Below are 24,868 nucleotides of genomic sequence, written 5' to 3' on the forward strand. Positions count from 1 at the left end.
CTTTCTCCCGCTTTTTCTGGAATACTGGCAGGGGTAATTTTACATCTATATAGCCTCCAGGACTATATATGATGTAGATTTGCCAGCCAAGGTGTCAATTATTGCCCTCAGGGCGCCCCCCCCCCAGCGCCCTGCACCCATCAGTGACCGGAGTGTGAGGTGTACATGAGGAGCAATGGCGCACAGCTGCAGTGCTGTGCGCTACCTTGGTGAAGACCGAAGTCTTCTGCCGCCGATTTTCCGGACCTCTTCGTGCTTCTGGCTCTGTAAGGGGGACGGCGGCGCGGCTCCGGGAACGAACACCAAGGTCGGGTCCTGCGGTCGATCCCTCTGGAGCTAATGGTGTCCAGTAGCCTAAGAAGCCCAAACTACCACCTGTTAGGTAGGTTCGCTTCTTCTCCCCTTAGTCCCTCGCTGCAGTGAGTCTGTTGCCAGCAGATCTCACTGTAAAATAAAAAACCTAAATATACTTTCTTTCTAGGAGCTCAGGAGAGCCCCTAGTGTGCATCCAGCTCAGCCGGGCACAAGATTCTAACTGTCTGGAGCAGGGTCATAGTGGGAGGAGCCAGTGCACACCAGACCTAAAGCTTTCTTTATAGTTGTGCCCAGTCTCCTGCGGAGCCGCTATTCCCCATGGTCCTTACGGAGTCCCAGCATCCACTTAGGACGTCAGAGAAAGAGAGGGGTGCAAAACAATATAAACCCTATAATGAAATGTATGGCCATCAGTAAAAAAAATAAAATGAGAACACTTTTAGATAGATACTACCTGAAATGCTTACTACATATATTGTAATTATATAAATAGTATACGTGCCTGAGTTACACCGGGAGAGAACAGTAGTATACGTGCCTGGGTCACACCGGGAGAGAACAGTAGTATGCGTGCCTGGGTTACACCGGGAGAGAACAGTAGTATACGTGCCTGAGTTACACCGGGAGAGAACAGTAGTATACGTACCTGGGTTACACCGGGAGAGAACAGTAGTATACGTACCTGGGTTACACCGGGAGAGAACAGTAGTATACGTGCCTGGGTTACACCGGGAGAGAACAGTAGTATACGTGCCTGGGTTACACCGGGAGAGAACAGTAGATACACATAAAGACCCCAGTATAGTGCCAGAAAAAAATAATGACCCCGGTAGTGCAGTGCCAAATACACATACGCCCCCAGTAGTGCAGTGCCAAATACACATACGCCCCCAGTAGTGCAGTACCAAATACACATACGCCCCCAGTAGTGCAGTACCAAATACACATACGCCCCCAGTAGTGCAGTGCCAAATACACAGACGCTCCCAGTAGTGCAGTGCCAAATACACATACGCCCCCAGTAGTGCAGTGCCAAATACACAGACGCCCCCAGTAGTGCAGTGCCAAATACACATACGCCCCCAGTAGTGCAGTGCCAAATACACAGACGCCCCCAGTAGTGCAGTGCCAGATAAACATACACCCCCAATAGTGCCAGACACACAGATGCCCCCAGTAGTGCAGTGCCAGATACACAGATGCCCATAGCAGTGCCAGATACACATACGCCCCCAGCAGTGCAGTGCCAGACAATCCCCCCCCCCCCCCCATAGTGCCAAATACACATACGACCCCAGCAGTGCCAGATACACATACGCCTACAGTAGTGCAGTGGCAGATACACAGGTACTGCCCCTCAGTGCTGCTCACCTCTGCCGCTGCCTGGGCTCTAGTGCTGCTCCAGCTGCTGGTCCTGTGGCTGGGCACCAAGGAGGAGAGCGCGCGCCTCTCCTCCCCTCAGTCCGACTCTGCAATCACCTCCGCCTCCCGGGATCACCTGCTGCTCACACAAAAGAAGGTGTGACAGGGCCTACTGGTGAGTTCACCGGCCCTCCGGTGGCCCAGTCCGAGCCTGCCTGGAAGCAATGACCATGCATGCAGATGCATACAGTAAATGAAATGCAAGAGATGAGCAGTGGCACATCAGTAACTGGATATATATAACGTGCACCACAGAACTGCACCCAATGACCCTGCCAGTAACTGGTTGTGTGTCCTTCTGCCCCCGCCCCATGCAATGCTATAGAGGAGGTGCCGACGTCTGACAGCACCTCCCCCTCCTCCCCTTCTATCACCTCCCTCCTCAGTACAGCCGCTGCCTCCTCCTATTCAGACTGTGTGCCAAAGCATTTCCCTCCATGCTGCCGCTGCCTGTGTGACAGGTGCAGCAGCAGGCTAGTGGAGCAGAGAGAGCGCCTCTCATACCCAGCGCCTCACTGCTTTGCATGACTTCACTGAGCGTGTTCCGCCTACTCTGACCACAAGGTAAGTACAGCTTTAGTATAATAGCATCACTGATCGTCACACTCATTGAATATAGGATCTCATTCAGTGGGGGATATTCAATTGTTTGAAAAGTCAGTTGGGTGTCTATTTTTTCCTATCTATTAGACAGGAAAAAAAAAAAAAAAAGAAGACACTCAACCGACTTTTCAAAAACATTTGAATTCCCCCCCAGTAAAGATTGCAAAATTTGTGAATCGCAATCCGGCTGATTATCGAACAACTGCGCATGCACAGCGTTCACATTACTCGTGCGCGAGTAAAAACAGCGACAGATAATGCGTCCAGATTGTGATCGCAATGCAACAGTGTTTGACTGACAGGAAGCCGGTGTTTCTGGGTGGAAACCTGACGTTTTCTGTGTGTGTATGTGAAGAAACGCAGGCGTGCCCAGGCGTTTTAAGGAGGGCCCCTGATGTCAGCGCTGACCACTTCCAGTCTCCTGTGTCGCAAAAATTGTGGACGACCCTGCCTGGCGCTGATAGGAAAAATCTTCGATGTTCCGGTAATTGCGTATGGTTTTGCGATAAGCTTGCATATTGCGATGCAATTTCTGCAATGGGCGTTTTTTCGCAATTTCTGGGTGGCAACTATTCGATCACAGTAACTGCTTTTTAGCAGAAATTGCAATCCTAACTGAATAAGGTCCATAGTCTTCGTGTACCAGTGATATACAGAAAGTAGGAGCAGTCATCTGGTATGCTGAAGCAAATAATTCCCCTTAACATGGCTGCCCCCTGCCATGAACATGTGCCCTTGGTTAACCTAAGAAATAATTTACGCATCTCACCTGTTTGATGCCTGTGATGGAGTAATAAGAAAAATTATAATAAGAATATAAACCATCAATTAATGTAGAAATTTTTATATTCAAGTCGTATCCACTGCAGGAACAATTCTCTGAGAGCATAAGTATCTATCTGGTGGGCTTTCTAAGAAGCACAAGAAATTAAGGTATGCGATTAGGACATTTTAAACTGTAGACCTGGAATGTTAAACTACAGTCAGCAACCTACATGCATGCTGTCATTATAAAGTTCAACCACAAGGTGGCAGCATTTCTTTGCCAAATTTTGAGGGCACAGGTGCAATGTTTACATTAACGGTAGCTTAGCCTGTAAGTGTTCCTCTGATAAAGGTGCTCTGTGATGATAGAAGAACTCGTTGGGGTCTCTTATTCCATCATAGCAGGTGTGAAATGTCATGAAGGATGTGACCTATTTGTCTTGGAATATTGCAGGTGGAAATCAGTCACTTCAAATAGGGACTAGCAACATATTCATATTTTCACTGTGATTTCTTCTTAGGGCTCCGACTTTTCATCATCACATAAGTCACAAAAATTCCTAAGGGAACAGACAGACACAAAGCACAACTGTTACGTACACTGTACTAAGCAGTGCTGCTACAAATGTGGGGCCCTGCGACTGTGAGATATCCAGTGCAAGACCCCACTATACCACTGGAGGATGCAAGAGTATTGCATAGCGGGTGTGGCTAGATTTAGAGGGGCTTGTCTAATGCGCAACATAGTCTGCCAGCTTCTCCTCCTCTGCTATTCGGTCATTGGGCTTAATTCAGACCCGATCGCAGCAGCAAATTTGTTAGCTAATGGGCAAAACCATGTGCACTGCAGGGTGTAGTATGTCTCACCGGCGGTCAGCATACCGACACCGGGATCCCGGCAGCATACCGACGACGGGATCCCGGCGGGGAGGGGCGAGTGGAGCAAGCCCCTTGCAGGCTCGGTGGCATTCCCGCTCTATGTGTGTCGTGGACACCCACGAGTGGAAATAGTCCCTGTTGGTCGGCATGCCAACCATTGGGATAGTGAGGGGGCGGGATGTCGGTGGAGGAAATGTGGCCGTCGGTAACCCGACCGCCGGTCACATGAATACCACCCGCACTGCAAGTGGGGAAGATATAACATGTGCAGAGAGAGCTGGATTATATTGTTTCTGTGCAGGGTAAATACTGGCTGCTTTATTTTTACACTGCAATTTAGATTTCAGTTTGAACACACCCCACCCAAATCTAACTCTCTCTGCACATGTTATATCTGCCCCCCCCCCCCCCCCCCTCCTGCAATGCACATGGTTTTGCCCATTAGCTAACAAATTTGCTGCTGCGATCAGGTCTGAATTAGGCCCATTATCCAGCTGAATAGGTTTGACAGATGGGAACGTGACCATGCCGACCAATAGCAATCTGCAAACTCTCTGATTGTGCTCTGCTATTGGCCTGAAAGGTTGCTCCTGCATAGTCAGTGCAGATGTACAGTTTCACTACAGAAAAAAACACTCTAAAGAATAATGCATAAAATGGCCACTAAGGGGTATATTAAATTGAAGTCGGATCCATTCCGACATTCATTTGTCGGAATGGATCAGACAAGGGCTATTCAATGCCATCTCAATTCGACTTTAAAAAAAGTTGAATTGAGATGCGGGAGCTGAGATGGGGGAGAGCCGCGGGCAGACAGGGGACAGCAGCGTAGCCGGAAGATGTGTCACAGCCGCCGCTCACGTCAGCGTCCACCCGGCACCAGCAAGTGAGACTGCAGGAGCCGGGTGGACGCTGCCGTGAGCAGCGGCTGTGACACATCCTCTGGCTACGCTGCTGTAGCGCTGCTCTCCCCAGTCTGCCCGCGGCTCTCCCCCGTCTCCTTGCTAGTCCGCCTATTCTCCCCCCTCTCGGCTCCCTCATCTCAATCAGAATGATTTTAAAGTGGGATTGAGATGGTCAAAAAGGGGGCCAAAACCAACAGAAGCACGCGGATCGGCAGCTATTCCACCGATCCACGTGCTTTACGACATGTCGAATTCCTCGACTTGTCGAATAATTTGGGGTTATACTGAATAGGTCGGAACCCCTTCCGACCTAAAAAAGTCAAAAACTGCCGTCTTTTCAACAGACAGGCAGCTTTCGGCTTTAATTGAATATACCCCTAAGAGTAGGATTCTGTACCATGCGACCGCTCAAATCCAGGCTGGTTTCCCAGCCAACTGCCATACACTGTGGGGTCCCAAGCTTCCTGCCAACCTCAAACAATCATCTTATAACAGGCTTTGCTCATTTATACACAGCCAGATAGTAACCTTGTAAAGCTTTCTTCCAATTCCCCAAGATGTGACTCACCTATAAGGAGCAGCAGAATAAGGGCAGCCAATAAGGGCAGCAGCACAGTGTACTCTCTTGGCAGGAAGAAGGAGTGAATCACATGGTCACTGTCGATGAACGGCTGAAAGCAAATGAGATTGCATTAAAAACAAGATTTTACTTACCGGTAAATCTATTTCTCGTAGTCCGTAGTGGATGCTGGGGACTCCGTAAGGACCATGGGGAATAGACGGGCTCCGCAGGAGACAGGGCACTCCAAGAAAGAATTAGGAATACTGGTGTGCACTGGCTCCTCCCTCTATGTCCCTCCTCCAGACCTAAGTTAAGGAAACTGTGCCCGGAAGAGCTGACAGTACAAGGAAAGGATTTTGGAATCCAGGGCAAGACTCATACCAGCCACACCAATCACACCGTATAACTTGTGATAACTTACCCAGTTAACAGTATGAACAACAACAGAGCACCAGATAAACCTGATGCAACCATAACATAACCCTTATTTAAGCAATAACTATATACAAGTATTGCAGAAGAAGTCCGCACTTGGGACGGGCGCCCAGCATCCACTACGGACTACGAGAAATAGATTTACCAGTAAGTAAAATCTTATTTTCTCTAACGTCCTAGTGGATGCTGGGGACTCCGTAAGGACCATGGGGATTATACCAAAGCTCCCAAACGGGCGGGAGAGTGCGGATGACTCTGCAGCACCGAATGAGCAAACACAAGGTCCTCCTCAGCCAGGGTATCAAACTTATAGAACTTTGCAAAAGTGTTTGAACCCGACCAAGTAGCTGCTCGGCAAAGCTGTAATGCCGAGACCCCTCGGGCAGCCGCCCAAGAAGAGCACACCTTCCTTGTGGAATGGGCTTTTACTGATTTTGGAGGCGGCAATCCAGCCGCAGAATGAGCCTGCTGAATCGTGTTACAGATCCAGCGAGCAATAGTTTGCTTTGAAGCAGGAGCACCCAGCTTGTTGGATGCATACAGGATAAACAGCGACTCAGTTTTCCTGACTCCAGCCGTTCTGGCTACATAAACCTTCAGAGCCCTGACTACATCTAGTAACTTGGAATCCTCCAAGTCACGAGTAGCCGCAGGAACCACAATAGGTTGGTTCAAATGAAAAGAGGACACCACTTTTGGCAGAAATTGCGGACGAGTCCGTAATTCTGCTCTGTCCATATGGAAAACCAGATAGGGGCTTTTATGTGACAAAGCCGCCAATTCTGACACACGCCTAGCCGAAGCTAAGGCCAATAGCATCACCACCTTCCACGTGAGATATTTTAACTCCATGGTTTTAAGTGGCTCAAACCAGTGTGATTTCAGGAAACTCAACACCACGTTAAGATCCCAAGGTGCCACAGGTGGCAAAAAAGGGGGCTGATTATACAGCACTCCCTTTACAAACGTCTGAACTTCAGGAAGAGAAGCCAGTTCCTTTTGAAAGAAAATGGATAGGGCTGAAATCTGGACCTGAATGGACCCCAATTTTCAGCCCATAGTCACTCCCGACTGTAGGAAGTGAAGGAAACGGCCCAGCCGGAATGCCTCTGTAGAGGCATTCCTGGCCTCACACCAAGCAACATATTTTCGCCATATACGGTGATAATGTTTAGCCGTCATGTCCTTCCTAGCCTTTATTAGCGTAGGAATAACCTCATCCGGAATGCCTTTTTCTGCTAGGATCCGGCGTTCAACCGCCATGCCGTCAAACGCAGCCGCGGTAAGTCTTGGAACAGACAGGGCCCCTGTTGCAACAGATCCTGTCTGAGAGGCAGAGGCCATGGGTCCTCTGTGAGCATTTCTTGCAGTTCCGGATACCAAGTCCTTCTTGGCCAATCCGGAACAATGAGTATTGTTCTCACTCCTCTTTTTCTTACGATTCTCAGCACCTTGGGTATGAGAGGAAGAGGAGGAAACACATACGACTGGAACACCCACGGTGTCACTAGTGCGTCCACAGCTATCGCCTGAGGGTCTCTTGACCTGGCGCAATACATTTGTAGCTTTTTGTTGAGGCGGGATGCCATCATGTCCACCTGTGGCAGTTCCCATCGACTCGTAATCTGTGTGAAGACTTCTTGATGAAGTCCCCACTCTCCCGGGTGGAGGTCGTGCCTGCTGAGGAAGTCTGCTTCCCAGTTGTCCACTCCCGGAATGAACACTGCTGACAGTGCTCTTACGTGATTCTCCGCCCAGCGAAGAATTCTGGTGGCTTCCACCATCGCCACCATTCCACCCTGCTCCTTGTGCCGCCTTGGCGGTTTACATGAGCCACTGCGGTGATGTTGTCTGACTGAGGCTCCGCTTGACTTAGGGCGTTGTATATGGCCCTTAGTTCCAGGATATTGATGTGCAGACAAGTCTCCTGACTTGACCACAGACCCTGGAAATTTCTTCCCTGTGTGACTGCCCCCCACCCTCGGAGGCTTCCATCCGTGGTCACCAGGACCCAGTCCTGAATGCCGAACCTGCGACCCTCGAGAAGGTGAGCACTCTGCAGCCACCACAGAAGAGACACCCTGGCCCTGGGGGATAGGGTGATCAGCCGATGCATCTGAAGATGCGATCCGGACCACTTGTCCAACAGATCCCACTGAAAAGTCCTCGCATGGAACCTGCCGAAGGGAATAGCCTCGTATGACGCCACCATCTTTCCCAGGACTCACGTGCAGTGATGCACCGACACCTGTTTCGGTTTTAAGAGGTCTCTGACCAGAGTCACGAGCTCCGGAGCCTTCTCCGTCGGGAGAAAAACCTTCTTCTGGTCTGTGTCCAGAATCATGCCCAGGAAGGGCAGACGCGTCGTAGGAATCAGCTGCGACTTTGGAATATTCAGAATCCAGCCGTGCTGTTGCAACACTTCCCGAGAGTGTGCTACGCTGATCAGCAACTGCTCTCTGGACCTCGCCTTTATGCGGAGATCGTCCAAGTATGGGATAATTGTGACTCCTTGCTTTCCCAGAAGCACCATCATTTCTGCCATTACCTTGGTAAATATTCTCGGTGCCGTGGAGAGCCCAAACGGCAACGTCTGGAATTGGTAATGACAGTCCTGTACCACAAATCTGAGGTACTCCTGATGAGGTGGATAAATGGGGACATGCAGGTAAGCATCCTTTATGTCCAGAGACACCATAAAATCCCCCTCTTCCAGGCTTGCAATGACCGCTCTGAGCGATTCCATCTTGAACTTGAACCTTTTCAGGTAACTGTTCAGGGATTTTAAATTCAATATGGGTCTGACCGAACCGTCCGGTTTCGGTACCACAAACATTGTCGAATAGTAACCCCTTCCCTGTTGAAGGAGGGGAACCTTTACCACCACCTGCTGGAGAAATAATTTGTGAATTGCCGCTAACACTATTTCCCTCTCTATGGGGGAAGCTGGCAGGGCCGATTTGAGGTAACGGTGAGGGGGCATCACTTCGAATTCCAGCTTGTATCCCTGAGATACAATCTGTATAGCCCAGGGATCCACCCGTGAGCGAACCCACTGGTGGCTGAAATTTCGGAGACGCGCCCCCACCGATCCTGGCTCCACCTGTGGAGCCCCAGCGTCATGCGGTGGATTTAGTGGAAGGCGGGGAGGACTTCTGTTCCTGGGAACTAGCTGTATTGTGCAGCTTCTTTCCTCTACCCCTGCCTCTGGCAAGAAAGAACGCACCTCGGACTCTCTTGCCTCTTTGTGATCGAAAGGACTGCATTTGGTAATATGGTGCTTTCTTAGGATGTGAGGGAATATATGGCAAAAAAATTTGACTTCCCAGCCGTAGCTGTGGAAACTAGGTCCGAGAGACCGTCTCCAAACAATTCCTCACCCTTGTAAGGTAAAACCTCCATGTGCCTTTTTGAGTCGGCATCCCCTGTCCATTGCCGAGTCCACAGGACCCTTCTGGCAGAAATCGACATTGCATGTATCCTAGAGCCCAGTAGGCTAATGTCTCTCTGGGCATCTCTCATATATAGGACAGCGTCTTTTATATGCCCCAGGGTCAGTATTATAGTACCCTTGTCCAAGGTATGAAGTTCCTCAGATAAAGTATCTGTCCATGCTGCTACAGCACTACACATCCAGGCCGAGGCAATTGCCGGCCTTAGTAGGGTACCTGAATGTGTATAAATGGACTTCAGGATACCTTCCTGCTTTCTATCCGCAGGATCTGTTAGGGTGGCCGTATCCTGTGACGGCAGGGCTACCTTCTTAGATAAGCGTGTCAAAGCTTTGTCTACCCTAGGGGAGGATTCCCAGCGTAACCTGTCCGTTGGCGGGAAAGGATACGCCATAAGCAACCGTTTGGAAATCTGCATTTTTTTTATCTGGAGATTCCCAAGCTTTTTCACATAACTCATTTAACTCATGTGAAGGGGGAAAGGTCACCTCATGCCTTTTTTCCCCAAACATATAAACCCTCTTGTCAGGGACTGGGTTTTCCTCTGAGATGTGCAATACATCCTTCATTGCTATAATCATGTAGCGGATGGCTTTAGCCATTTTAGGCTGCAACTTTGCATCATCGCCATCGACACTGGAGTCAGAACCGTGTCGATATCTGTGTCAACAATTAGGGATAGTGGGCGCTTCTGAGACCCTGACGGCCTCTGCGCTGTAGGAGCAGGCATGGGTTGAGACCCTGATTGTCCCAAGGCTTCAGCTTTATCCAACCTTTTATGCAAGGAATTAACATTATCATTTAAAACCTTCCACATATCCATCCAATCGGGCGTCGGCGGCGATCCCACATTCATTTGTACCTGCTCTGCTTCCACATAGCCTTCCTCGTCAAACATGCCGACACAAGCGTACCGACACACCACACACACAGGGGATGCTCTATTTGAGGACAGAACCCCCACAAGGCCTTTTGGAGAGACAGAGAGAGAGTATGCCAGCACACACCCCAGCGCTATATGACCCAGGAATTACACAGTAACTTAGTGTTTACCCAGTAGCTGCTGTATATACTGATTTTGCGCTAAATTTATGTGCCCCCCTCTCTTTTTACCCTCTTTCTACCGTGAATCTGCAGGGGAGAGCCTGGGGAGCTTCCTCTCAGCGGAGCTGTGGAGAGAAAATGGCGCTGGTGAGTGCTGAGGAAGAAGCCCCGCCCCCTCAGCGGCGGGCTTCTGTTCCGCGATTTTGTGTAAAATAATGGCGGGGGCTCATGCATATATACAGTGCCCAACTGTATATATGCCCACTTTGCCAAGAGGTCTCTAATTGCTGCCCAGGGCGCCCCCCCCCCCCCCGCCCTGCACCCTACAGTGACCGGAGTGTGTGGGTGTAATGTGGGAGCAATGGCGCACAGCTGCAGTGCTGTGCGCTACCTCATATGAAGACTGGAGTCTTCTGCCGCCGCTTTTGAAGTCTTCTTGCTTCTCACGCCAGCTTCTGGCTCTGTGAGGGGGACAGCGGCGCGGCTCTGGGATCGGACGACCAAGGGTGCGTTCCTGTGTACGATCCCTCTGGAGCTAATGGTGTCCAGTAGCCTAAGAAGCAAGACCTATCCACAGTGAGTAGGGCTGCTTCTCTCCCCATAGTCCACGTAGCAGAGAGTCTGTTGCCAGCAGATCTCTCTGAAAATAAAAAAAATCCTAACAAAATACTTTCTATTTAGCAAGCTCAGGAGAGCTCACTGAGGTGCACCCAGCTCGTCCGGGCACAGATTCAAACTGAGGTCTGGAGGAGGGACATAGAGGGAGGAGCCAGTGCACACCAGTATTCCTAATTCTTTCTTAGAGTGCCCTGTCTCCTGCGGAGCCCGTCTATTCCCCATGGTCCTTACGGAGTCCCCAGCATCCACTAGGACGTTAGAGAAAATAGACAAAGTTTATTTTAGTAAATGGTTAGATTACAACTCGTTGTGTCATCATTACTTTTATACTGAAGAAAACACATGGTATAATGTAACAACCTAAACAGAAAAAAATGGAAATCGGTGGGCGCAACACCATATAATCCTTACATTAAAAGATCTGCGGACCGAAGAATTTGCTCTTAGTCCTATATTAAGGGCTTAGTGGGTCTGAAGCAGTTTTTCTCTGTGTGTCCTTTCAGGGTACAGTTCTTTATCTCAATAAAAGGAGACAGATCATCGAACAGACCAATTTGACAAACAGATCACAGGTTTATTTACACTAAGCACTCACAATAGTATAAGTAAAACAAGCATATAACCACATAAAAGTGGATGTGGGGGTGGCTGGCATCTGGTCTCAAGTTACCCTCCCAAGAGGCACTGGAAGCTCTGGATTCCAAAGTACATCGAAGCAGAACGATCGTCCAGGTCAGACAGCAACACCCTTCACAAACAAAAGCCACTAGCTTGACGCGTTTCGGACTTAGAAGTCCTTCTTCAGAAGCATAGTGGCAGTCTCTAAATTAGTGGTATTTATACCCCCAGTCATTATCCTTAATTGGCTTAGAAGATGGAGCTTTTCCCGCTCAAACTGCGGCTATCGTCCGCGACCGGAAGTCCGTCACCGGAGTAGTGCGTTCCACCAGTGAAACAGGAAGTAGTTCATGCGTTCCACCCTCGTAAATCGGCGGAGCTTAAACATATATGAAAAAAAAAAAATGTTTTTTTGTTTTTTGTTTTTTTATGTTTTTTTTTTTTCATATATGTGTGGACTATTAATGAACTACAGGTTGAGTATCCCATATCCAAATATTCCGAAATACGTAATATTCCGAAAATACGGAATTTTTTGAGTGAGACTGAAATAGTGAAACCTTTGCTTTCTGATGGATCAATTTACACAAACTTTGTTTAATACAAAAAATGATTAAAAATATTGTATTAAATGACCTTCAGGCTGTGTGTATAAGGTGTATATGTAACATAAATGCATTCTGTGCTTAGACTTGGGTTCCATCACCATGATATCTCATTATGGTATGCAATTATTCCAAAATACGGAAAAATCCAATATCCAAAATACTTCTGGTCCCAAGCATTTTGGATAAGGGATACTCAACCTGTATGAACTTTGGTAAATCCCTTTTGGAATAATGGAGATCAACTCCTTGATTGGCTGCATTAAGCTCCGCCGATTTACGAGGGTGGAACGCATGAACTACTTCCTGTTTCACCGGTGGAACGCACTACTTCCGGTTACGGACTTCTGGTCGCGGACGATAGCCGCGGTTTGAGCGGGAAAAGCTCCATCTTCTAAGCCAATTAAGGATAATGACTGTGGGTATAAATACCACTAATTTAGAGACTGCCACTATGCTTCTGAAGAAGGACTTCTAAGTCCGAAACGCGTCAAGCTAGTGGCTTTTGTTTGTGAAGGGTGTTGCTGTCTGACCTGGACGATCGTTCTGCTTCGATGTACTTTGGAATCCAGAGCTTCCAGTGCCTCTTGGGAGGGTAACTTGAGACCAGATGCCAGCCACCCCCACATCCACTTTTATGTGGTTATATGCTTGTTTTACTTATACTATTGTGAGTGCTTAGTGTAAATAAACCTGTGATCTGTTTGTCAAATTGGTCTGTTCGATGATCTGTCTCCTTTTATTGAGATAAAGAACTGTACCCTGAAAGGACACACAGAGAAAAACTGCTTCAGACCCACTAAGCCCTTAATATAGGACTAAGAGCAAATCCTTCGGTCCGCAGATCTTTTAATGTGAGGATTATATGGTGTTGCGCCCACCGCTTTCCAGTTTTTTCTGTTTATGTATTATTTGGAATCTAGGTGAAGGTTTCTGTGTCAGTGGTAGGCTGCTCTTACACCATTGGTAGCGCATTGTGATTGTATTCTTTGTTTGCATATAATGTAACAACCTAGCAACCAGCCTTTGTGATAAACAAGTTGCATGAAAGAACTATGGTTTTAATAGAGGCGTGTCTGATATCACAGCCTTCCCGCATCAGTGTGACAGGAACTTGTCATCACTACTCTGGGTGATCCTGCTCCTGCCACAATATAACTTGCAGTCTGTGGCTTCCTGCTGCCTCCATTCCCCTCGTCACATCATGACACTACCCGTCACATACAGCCTTGTCCTCACTGACATATCACTAATTCCTGATATACTCTGTGCTGCTGGGGACCCTGCTCCTTCTACTATATAACTCCCAGTCTGTGGCTTCCCGCTGCCTCCTCTTTTCCCTGCTCACATCATGACACTATCAAATTTAGCTCCGTCCTCACCAACACAATGACATAAATGCCCACAAGTTCTCTTTGTCATGCTGCTCTACATCCTAGTAGTTAATAGATCTCCAAGTAAAAGTAACTGCCCCCAATGTAAAACCGTGAACTGCTGTGCCCAGGTCTCTTATGGTGCCCACACACGGTGCTATCTGTGCTAGGTGCAATTTGAGCTATACTATTTGTGCTGTGCGATTTGTACGTTAGTGGTATGCTATTTAAACTACAGTACATGCGATTTGAACTACACCTGAATTTGACTACACAACAATATGTAATGTATGGATGTAGTTCAGAAATACCTGCCTGCACATACTATTTAGCCTTGCGATATTGACTACAAGGGAGCGTGCATCGCATTGCAAGGGAAACTAAACAAGGTGTGATTTGAACTAGACAACGATGCGATTTGAACTAAAAATCGCGCACCGCACTGCATTGTGGGAGCGGCACTTAAGACACTAGGGGTCATGATTGACCTCTAGTGTCTATGCGGTTCTATGGGAGAAACGTCATGACGTCTCTCCCATAGATCAGAGGAGCGGCGCCAGCGGCCAGAGACGGAGGGCAGCAGCGGTCGGGAATCAGGAAGCGGGGATGGCGAGTATTAATTTTTTTTATTTATTTTTTTAAAGCAGCACAAACGGGGGCAATACTACTGAGGGCACATTGACCACACCCCTTTATGAAGCCACGCCCCTATTTTCACCCAGGGCGCCACAAGGGCTAGAACCAGCCCTTGGCACCATAACAATCCATCAATAGCTAGGAGCGCTAGATAAGGTTTGAACCTCTGGGTCATGAATAGCTGTTGATGTATGGAATTGGATGGGCGCTGCAGGTTGTCCAATTAGCTTCACTGGTTACCATTTGGCATCCATAAAGTATCGGAACAAGGCCCAAAGTAGGTAAAGTATTCATAGTCCTAAAGTCACAACTTCACTTTCTGACAAAGGCGCTATTTGTGTGGAGTTTATGTGTTCTCTCCCTGTTTGATAGACTTTTCCCACACTCCAAAAATAACTCACTGCTAGGTTAATTGGCTTCTTACAAGTATTTAACCCTAGTGTGCATGTGTGTGTCCATATAGTAGAGAATATACATTGCAAGATCAAATGGAGCGGGGGGAGTTGTGTATGACTGACATATTCTCTGTACAGCGCTGCAGAGTGGGTGCGTGTGTGCATGTGTATATATATATATATATATATATATATATAAATAACTGGTAATAAAATGGCATTATATGAAGGGGTGGGGGCAGGGCTAAGCACTATTCCCCTGTGCTGAGGGAAAGAAAAACACAAAACATTGCTGCCTGTCAGCCATCGATGGCAGAGAACCATTTGATCTCCGCCATCGATGGCAAACCCATCGACCACTGGTGGCAAACCATCAATGGCCATCTCTATAAACACATTTAAGCACAGATTTCATTATTATTATTGTGGTTGTTGTTGTTGTTGAATGACGGGGGCAGACACTGCATGGCTCTCCCGCTGCTGTAGAACTAAAAGCCCCAGCATACACAACCATAAGCTATTGAACAAGCACAGACAGCAAGGACCTCTCCAGCACCACACCAGCAGCGGACCACAGGCATGCTGGGACTTGTAGTTCTACAGGCAACTAATATGTACTGTGTATTCCATCACATACCAGGCAAATGACCCACACTGTGTAATAGCCAAACAGGAGGCTGCTGAACGCCACCAGCCCGGCCCCCGCCAGCCGATCACTTCCAGTCGCCTGAAACAAAACACATAATGATGGTGAGCAGCAAATGGCCACAGACAGGATCAGATCATCACACAGCCATGTTCCTGGCGTCAGCCCAGCTCACCATCAGTGCTGCTCCAGCGTCCTCCTCAGTCCTGCTCGTCTCTCCACACACCTCCTTTCCCTTCCGGCTCTACACTGTCCAATCCACGTCCTCCACTATGAGCTTAGGCAGAGCCTCTCACTCACTTCCTGGTTGCAGTAACTCCTTCAGGCCCTGAAGCCCAGTCTAGTGCAGTGGTTAGAGCTCCATAGTAACGAAACGCAGGACAATGCAATGTATTACAAGACTACCAGGCTGAAGTTAGCTTCTTATTCGGCCAGCTTCTTATACACTTCCAACCTCAACCTTGTCTTCACATGCGTTAAGGCTGTTTTTTTTTCTTACAAGGGAGAGACTCGGGGACATTTACTAAGCAGTGATAAGAGCGGAGAAGTGAGCCAGTGGAGAAATTTCCCCATCAACCAATCAACAGCTCTGTATCATTTTATAGTATGCAAATTATATATGTTACTTCAGTGCTGATTGGTTGCCATGGGCAACTTCTTGGTGATTAAAAAATTTTTTAAACATTAATTACCAGCTGTGTGCTGTGATAGCAACCTGCGGTCCCCCATCCAGCCTCACGACCCCTGCCCTGTGCCTGCTCTGATCGGACTCCTTCACAGCATCTAGCTCCGGGCTGCTCGGTATTCCTGTGTAAACTATGAAGTCAAAGGGGGTCATTCAGACCCGATCGTTGCTGTGCGTTTTCGCACAGCAGCGATCAGGTCTGAACTGCGCATGTGCCGGCGCCGCAGTGCCCTGGCGCATGCCAGACAGCGACGGCTGTCGTTAGCTAGCGATCGCTGGGCGAGAGGGGGCGTGCCGGCGGCATTTAGCGGCCGTTTAGGGGGCGCGGTCTGGTAAATGCAGGCGTGACGTCACATGCAGCCGTTGGTACCTGGGCAGCGATGATTAGCTCCCTGCCAGCACGCTGGAGCTGTGCTGGTTGGGAGCTACTCCTGAAGCACAAAAGCATCGCCGCTGTGCGATGCTTTTGTACTTGTGCGACGGGGCAGGGACCGACATGCGGGACAGAATAGCCCTGTGCTGGGCGTGCCCCTGCATGTCAGTGTAGCTGATCTACGATCAACTCTGAATCACCCCCAAAGAACATCAAAGAAAAATGCAGCGGCTCCCTTCTTTGATGTTCTTTGAAGCAGCGCATGTGCAGTAGCAGACTGTGGGGTACATTTACTAAGCAGTGATAAGAGTGGAGAAGTGAGCCAGTGGAGAAGTTGCCCATGGCAACCAATCAGCACTGAAGTAACATCTACAATTTGCATACTATAAAATGATACAGAGCTGCTGATTGGTTGATGGGGCAACTTCTCCACTGGCTCACTTCTCTGCTCTTACCACTTCTCAGTAAATGTCCCCCTGTATATCGCAATGTGATATACACACGCTACAGCTGCGGAATGGATTCGCCTGGACAGGGCTATAACGCAAGCTCTGTCCCGGCACCACAATTTGAATACATTAATGCGATATAATGGAATATCGCATTGCGAGTTTTAGCGTTATATACACATGCTAACCGCAATGAATTTAAGGATATTGATAAAAGCCCCCCTAAGACATAAAGGAGTTGTATGGCGGTGGTTTCCCCGGCGCACGGGTGTACATATAAATGTGTACGGACTAGAAATCATTCAGCTAAATATATAACAATTTATTAAAAGTGTAAAAACATAAACCCTGTAATAGTCTGCAGTATATGCTGTTATAGAAGACATATAACCATACATATAAAGTACAAAACCAAGAAGCAATAAGTCATGATGGATGATACATAAGACTGGAGTACGTGTGCACTGTTGTGTGCCGCACATTGGGGGTCATTCCGAGTTGTTCGCTCTGTATTTTTTTCTCGCAACGGAGCGATTAGTCGCTAATGCGCATGCGCAATGCCCGCAGTGCGACTGCGCCAAGTAAATTTGCTATGCAGTTAGGTATTTTACTCACGGCATTACGAGGTTTTTTCTTCGTTCTGGTGATCGTAATGTGATTGACAGGAAGTGGGTGTTTCTGGGCGGAAACAGGCCGTTTTATGGGTGTGTGCGAAAAAACGCTGCCGTTTCTGGGGAAAACGCGGGAGTGGCTGGAGAAACGGAGGAGTGTCTGGGCGAACGCTGGGAGTGTTTGTGACGTCAAACCAGGAACGACAAGCACTGAACTGATCGCAGATGCCGAGTAAGTCTGAAGCTACTCAGAAACTGCTAAGAAGTGTCTATTCGCAATTCTGCTAATCTTTCGTTCGCAATTTTTATAAGCTAAGATTCACTCCCAGTAGGCGGCGGCTTAGCATGTGCAAAGCTGCTAAAAGCAGCTTGCGAGCGAACAACTCGGAATGACCCCCATTGCGCGGGGGGTACAATCCGGAAATGCGAATACAAACACATAGGATTATTATCCTTTATTTACATGGAGCCACAAGGGATCTGCAGCGCCCATTACAGACTATATAAACAAATGAGCAAAACAGCACTTACAGTTGAAGACCATATAGGACAAGTATGGGAAAATAAGGGTTAGGTGCCATCACACAGAGTATGGAGTGTAAGATAGTGAAAGTAAGAGAAGGAAAGTCATATGAGGAATTAAATTCAATGCCATCGGGTACAAGCTCGCATCGCATTCCGGAGCTTAGTGCATATGCGGTAAGCGGCTAACCTCTGAAAACAGCAAATTGGAGGTGTGGCTGCAATATATACTTTGATGCATCCCGCCCTAACTGATTATACAGTTCTTGTTGAACCTGTGATCCTGCAAATTTCGGTACAGATACTGTAGGCTTCTGCATGCACTGGGGGACCCCATATTCATTTGTTCTGCACTTTCATAAATTATATTTATTACAAAAGACGTATCGTACCACATTAACCAAACTACTTTGATAAGCATTTATAGCGTAGGGCTTTATAGTGTGTAGAGAAGCAAACATTTTACTTGTATGTGTATTTACATACTGTACATACAGTACAGTAACTGTTACCTAATCTCCCTATTCGCTGTGGATATTAAAATGTTCACCAAATCCCTATGTCGCCAAACCCCATAACATTCAGACTTCCCTTATTTGGTCTTGTTCCTGGTTACCAAGCTGCCGACCATTGAGCTGATCTATCGTATTAATATGTGGAAATGGCCTTTGATCCTGATTCTAGATACTGAGAAGACGTTTAATCTGATTGGCTGGCCCCTACCAGTGAGAGGATTATTGATCCGTACAGATATGTGGGTAATATGGATGATGATATGACTAGGCACATATTCTATACCTGGGGATGAGCAGTCCTCCACTCGGGTATATCAACATTGCAGATTTTCCTGCACACATCTAAACTTCAAGAGGTCATAATTTATCATGACATGAGTCTCACAGGAGCATTGAAACCTTATGACTTATATAGTGTTGTGGTTTTAATTTGAGGACCAGATGGGAAGGTAGGGTGTGTTTCGCTTGATATGTGGTAACACAAAGTCACAGGAGGCCAGGTCTGGACTGTACCAAGCTCCTGGATGCGTTCATGGGCCAGAAAATCCACCACTTTCCTGGACATGTGGGCCCGTGTGTTGTCATGATGTAGAAGGACACTACAAGTTTGAGTTCATGGACGGTGCCTGGAAATGGCTCCCAGCACTTGTGGCATGCATTGGTTTGCATATCAGTCCTCCGTAATGGTGCACTGCTGCACAAGTGGTACACTAGCTACATGACCAGTCTTGTAGCTACATGACCAGTCTTGGCCACAAAAAAAGCCACCATCTGTTTGGCCACACTGCACTCACGTCAGAACTTCTGTGGCGGCACACCTCCAACTGGGGTCCACTGGTCCAACTGTTGTTGGGTCTTGGGGTCAAAACTGCAGATGCAGGATTCATCATCCCAGACAGAGTTGAATGATCGTCATCAAACCTGGTTGGCATGTTGTGGCACAAAGTCACCCGAGCCTCCTCCTGCTCCCGAGTTGCCCTCGGCGATGGTAGACACAGGTCAGCTGCAGCGTTCCTCATCTCCCGCATCAAAAATTCTACAAACCACTCAAACACAGTGGTTTGGGGCAGCGGTTCCTCCCCAAAAGCAGCTTGCAGTCAGTCAAAACTGTCCTGTCGCAGACCACTCGCTAATGGCCTCTGTTGAGCTCCATAACGAGTTTAAGAAAGTGAACATGCTTGGTGAGCAGTGCTGATTTTTTATCTGTGCCTTGACATTTCACAAGAACGCTTGTCAAAGATTACAATTCGCAACCACTGCAAATCCGCAAACTTGTTGACAACCTCGTAAATCGATGGCTCAGCACTGATGGTTAAATCATGTTGAGTGAGGTACTAATTAAGTCCACTGTGGCCAAGCATGGATGTACTGTACTAAAAATCTGGACTGTAAGTGCTCCTTGAGGACCAAGTTTTAGAACCACTGCTCTAGTACAAGCAACTAGTATCAGAGACCCAGTTACTGCTTCACAAGCTTGACCTAGCTTGATCCCTGGAGGATCCATTCCTGAATGCCGTTTTGACATCGCAGTGAACGCTGGCATACAGTATCTTGAACCCCTAGAATCTAGGGGTATTCAACGTGAGGCCCTCCAGCTGCTGACAGTTTTGCTATTAGGAAATGCTAAAAGTGGGCATGCTGGGATGTGTAGTTACACATCAAATACCCCTGCCCTAGATCAACCGATCTTACAAAAACTATCCAAGAATAGTCTCACTGCTGAATATGCCTTGATCTGATACCTAGAATCTTGATCGAGTCTGAAGTAAACACCAGAAGGCCTTCCACACCTCCACCCCAACCCTCACATCTGCTCATAGGCGGATTGGCCATAGGGTTTACAGGGAAGATTACCGGTGGGCCGACGCACCCATGGGGCCTGTTTTGTTTGAGGACATGTGGTCCTTTTTATAGACATAATGAATAAGATGCAAAATAATTTGCATATATGAAAATGACTTTGCCACTTAGCCTGTGATTGCAGATGATCTAGTGTATGCTCTGACTGCCTGCTTGGCTGACATATAAGATTGAGTGAATAGTGATTGGGATACGGTTGGTGTAATAAGCAAGAAAATATATCTTTCTAAAGAATGATATAGTCTTCTAAATTCTGAAGGTGTATCATATAATGTGCTCATAATGTTTAATTTTATTTCTTTTTAACTTCCCCCTTGATGCTGGACATCCCCACTATCTGGAAAGTCTTGGGGGGGAGGGTACTGCTGCCATGGCCCATGGCTAGACCTTACACCTCTGGTGCTGCCCATGTGGGGCCACTAGTACAAATTTTTCCAGGGCCGCTTTTTGTTCCCAATCCGCCCCTGCATCTGCTCTTATAATTTAATACAAAGGTTCTGATCTGTTTTGTTTTAACCCAATGCACTTTTATTTTACATCTACTATATGATTAAATATATTTCTTTCAACTTGCACTGATCATCTCAGGAGTGCTGAAGAATTGTGTCATAGGCTAGCTCCCCTCACCCCACACACGTCACTAGATGGGCGGGATGTGGGATAGTTACCTACTCCTTCGGGTGAGTATGTGTCAGTGTGTAGCAAGTGCAAAAGATGTTCCTCCTGCTCTTACATGATGGCCTGCGCTTCCATTAACATGTTCTAAGTGAACTTTGCTTTGTGAGGATCCCTCTTTCTACCCCTGTTATACCGCGCTGAGGTTTGGGAAGTGCAAAATGGGTTGGGGTCTGCATAGCCACATGTGTACCATCACTTCCTGAGCAAGATGCATAAATGGAGATGTGTGTACATTCAACTCTTCATCAGCCCCCAAATATATTATTATTGTTGACTGTAGTGTGATTTGTCAGAATGCTTAGCCTGCCAGCATCTTTGGCATTGGTTTGATGCTATTCTATTCAAAGGGTGGTCTTCTGTATACCGGCGGTCGGGCTCCCGGCGCTCAGTATACCGGCGCCGGGAGCCCGACAGCCGGCATACCGACACTTGTTTTCCCTCGTGGGGGTCCACGACCCCCATAGAGGGAGAATAAAATAGCGTGGCGAGCGCAGCGAGCCCGCAAGGGGCTCATTTGCGCTCGCCACACTGTCGGTAAGCCGGCGGTCGGGCTCCCGGCGCCGGTATGCTGGTCGCCGGGAGCCCGACCGCCGGCCAGCTGTAGTGAACCCCTATTCAAAGCCTGCTGCTCAACTAAGACACTGCGGGAGATGTATCAAATCTTGGAGAGATAAAGTGATAACCAATCAGCTCCTGTCACATGACAGTTAGGATCTGATTAGCAGGTACTTTATCTCTCTCCGTGGTTTGATACATCTCTCATACTGAGTTGGGAGGTATGATATCATATGCCTATTTTTTTGTTGCTATCTATGAAAAGGCTTGCTACTGGCTGAAACCCCATTTCTATTGGTTATCTCCTTCCCCTTAGAGTTATACAGGGGTGACAGAAATACACAATTTATCAGATCTTTTTTTTTTTTTTCAACAAAGGTAATAGCCATCTCAGTATAACAAAGTAATGGGGGCACTTAGCTTTCACGACCTTCCCCCATCATGGCATATACACACTCTAGGTCGCTCTCATTTCAAAAGGAGACTCTCCTCTTTAAACATTATGCCCCCTCAGCAGTCAATGCCTGGTAGGTACTTACACCCTATACTACCAAAAGCGTAAGCTCCCAATCTATGGCCCCATTTTTAATGAATAGTCCCAAAGTGGCCTTAATGTGCCCACCATCATTAAATTAATATCATGTACTGTGAAATGACTGGGAATGACTGTGAGGGGTCACACATGTGACATTATGGTGTGCTTGAATGTTTTGGTGACATGGGAATATGGGTACATTTAAAATGGATTTGATTGTATGCCATGTACCCAAATGATATCAAATCTGTAAAATTTAAAGCACTGGTTGGGGCTGAAATACCAGCGGCGGAATGCCGGTGCCCACAATACAGACTGCGGCACCCCGCTGTTTAGAATTCCGACAGGGGATGTAAAACAAGCTACCCCTCACCCCATTAGCCCCCAACCCTTCCTTACTGCAGCCTATTCCTAACCCTCCCCAATGGTGCCTAACCCTAACACCCCCCACCCCCCACAGCGTAACCCTAACCCCCCAACGCAGCCTAACTCACCCCAGTGGTGCCTAACCCTAACACACACACCCCTCCCCACAACGTAACCCTAACCCCTCCCCCCGCATCCTAACCCTAACCCTCCCCAGCAGTGTCGAACCCTAACCCCCCACTCTCCCTGCAGCCTAAATCTAACCCCATCCCCATAACCTAACCCCCCCTCGCCTAACCATAACCCCCCTTCCCCAGCAGCCTAACCCTACCCCTTCCCAGTGGTGCTGAACCCTAACTCCCCCTTCCCGCCGCCTAAACCAGGCATAAGAGCATAGGAGCATGATATCTTACATGGGGTCTGGCTGCATTAGGGGTTTGGTATGAGTGGCTGACAGAATGTTGACGTTCATTGATGAGAACGTCAACATGGTGATAATGTCTGGTTTAATTTGGTTATCCTGAGCTAATTACAAATGATTGCGGGAGCTACCGATAACGAGTGGTGTCCCACTGTTCTAAGTTTATATGATGATGTCATTGTTAAATGTCAGCATGCTAACAATGTGGACAATCGGTGGTGCGGCTGTTACGGTGGTTGTGGAGTTAAGTACTCTTTCCCTAAGCCTGCTCCTAAGCTTAGCCCGGTGGCTGCAACTAATGTTCCTCACATGCTGAGGGCCACACAGCACAGGACAAGGCCGCCCAGCATGTGTTAGGCCGCCTCCAGATGCATCCACAATTAGATTGTGGATGCACTGGAACTAATGTTGACCCCAGCAGCACAGCCCGGCTGTGTGTGATGTCACACAGCTGCCCCCAAAAAATGGTGCTGGTCCACCCACGTTCTGCCTGCCCCAACCCCCCACTGCCGCCCCGCGAACGCCTGCCGCTGACAATCACATTGAGGTCACATCCATCGGGGATGCGACCGCAAGGTGTATGATTGCGCAGCCGCGATGCACATGCGCAATTTGCCTCCATTGGCAAACCGCTGTGGCCCGCATCAACCGCTCGCAGTGAATATTTAATCGCAAAGTGTTTGGCTCGAAGGGACAGTTTGGGGGAGGTAACGCGGAGTGGCGGTAAAAATGCAAGAGTGTCATGGCCGTTTTTGGGGCGCATAGCAGTGCTCTCTGGACTAATTTGCAATGTTTTATACGTTGTACTGTATGCATTATATTTAATAAAATATATATATTTTTTAAAACCATGATGCCAGCATTGCTACTGCTGCGGCCAGTCTGCGTAGCCATAGGTCTAACCTTACAGTTGATGTTCCTCGTTCTTGCATATAGGCTATGGAATGTGTACGCACATGTGATGGCTCCGGTAGGCATCTACCTTATTTTCTGGGCGTCAGCTTCACTTGCTAAGACTAACAGATCCGAAGCCTAAAGTATTGCAGTTATGTAAAGACATGAATAAGGAGAACACTATTAGCGAATAAAGACACAAAACTCAGGGCTCAGCGCTCAGCACGGAAATCACTGCCCATGGCGGATGGTTTCAGTCACGCCATATGGTGCATAAAGGAATGGACACATCTGTACCTGCTGAGTTATGACCACGTGGATTATATAGTTCAACTTTCCATGCAATATGAAGCAACATGGACATGAAGTCTAATAATAAAGCTGGAACGCTGCACTTTCTTTGGTTTTAACTTTTTTTTTGTCTAATATAAATCTTATGTTGAGGATAAAACATATGTTGTTATATGCTATCTATTTTCTATAAAGCGGTCAGTAAATTTTCTCACAGACATCTCTAACCCGCAGTTGCCATTGTTTCATCTTTCCATTGATTGTGCCATCTCCTCCTAGAGGCCCCTGTCAGTCTTATTGAGGGTGACAGTAGACTATCTTACATACCTCACACAAAAGGAGTCAATACAAATGTTTTCTCGTTCTGCAGCACCTGTCTAAAGTGTCGAACGATATCTATTGTTTGTGCCACTGGGTGCAAGTTACTGGGTGCCCATTGCTTATCACACATGACACGCCCAAATGGACCGGATTTAGATGAGGAAAGAAGATAAACACATGCAAACTACTGGGCACACTGCAGTTGGGCAACCAAAAGCCCATCTTTGCTTGCCACCTCAGGATGGTGCACAGAGAAATAATGTGCGCCCGCAGAACTCGTACCCAGCAGCACAAACTATCCTTGTAAGAGTTGCTAGGCCCACTTGAAGTTTCATAAACACACAAATGGGATGGCCCATGGGCTGAACCAGTGGAGGAAGAGAGATGTTTGCACAAGGACGTCAACTTCTTAATGTACAATTCATCTGGGAGAAGAAGTTTCTTGTTTTTTTTAAAGTGGTGAGATACGGAAGTGTCTACCACAGGCGTAGCCTCCCTGGTAGGAGGAGAATATGAAAT

At 47.7% G+C, this 24,868-nt stretch overlaps 1 protein-coding gene across 1 annotated transcript in view; it reads right to left on the reverse strand.

Moving 5' to 3' along the window:
• Positions 1 to 3,168: 3,168 nt before the first annotated feature.
• The window catches only part of DPM2 (dolichyl-phosphate mannosyltransferase subunit 2, regulatory), a 129,070-nt gene continuing 107,370 nt past the window's right edge, over positions 3,169 to 24,868 (reverse strand). Inside the window, exons 2-5 of the mRNA XM_063936663.1 lie at positions 15,449 to 15,613; positions 15,265 to 15,354; positions 5,458 to 5,560; positions 3,169 to 3,665 (exon numbers count right to left, since the gene is read on the reverse strand). Of these exons, the coding sequence (XP_063792733.1) occupies positions 3,607 to 3,665; positions 5,458 to 5,560; positions 15,265 to 15,354; positions 15,449 to 15,451 (255 nt within the window). The 5' untranslated portion in view covers positions 15,452 to 15,613 and the 3' untranslated portion in view covers positions 3,169 to 3,606. The remainder of the gene's footprint in view (positions 3,666 to 5,457; positions 5,561 to 15,264; positions 15,355 to 15,448; positions 15,614 to 24,868) is intronic.

Source organism: Pseudophryne corroboree, chromosome 8 (genome assembly GCF_028390025.1).
Source record: "Pseudophryne corroboree isolate aPseCor3 chromosome 8, aPseCor3.hap2, whole genome shotgun sequence".
NCBI classification, from domain to species: domain Eukaryota; kingdom Metazoa; phylum Chordata; class Amphibia; order Anura; family Myobatrachidae; genus Pseudophryne; species Pseudophryne corroboree.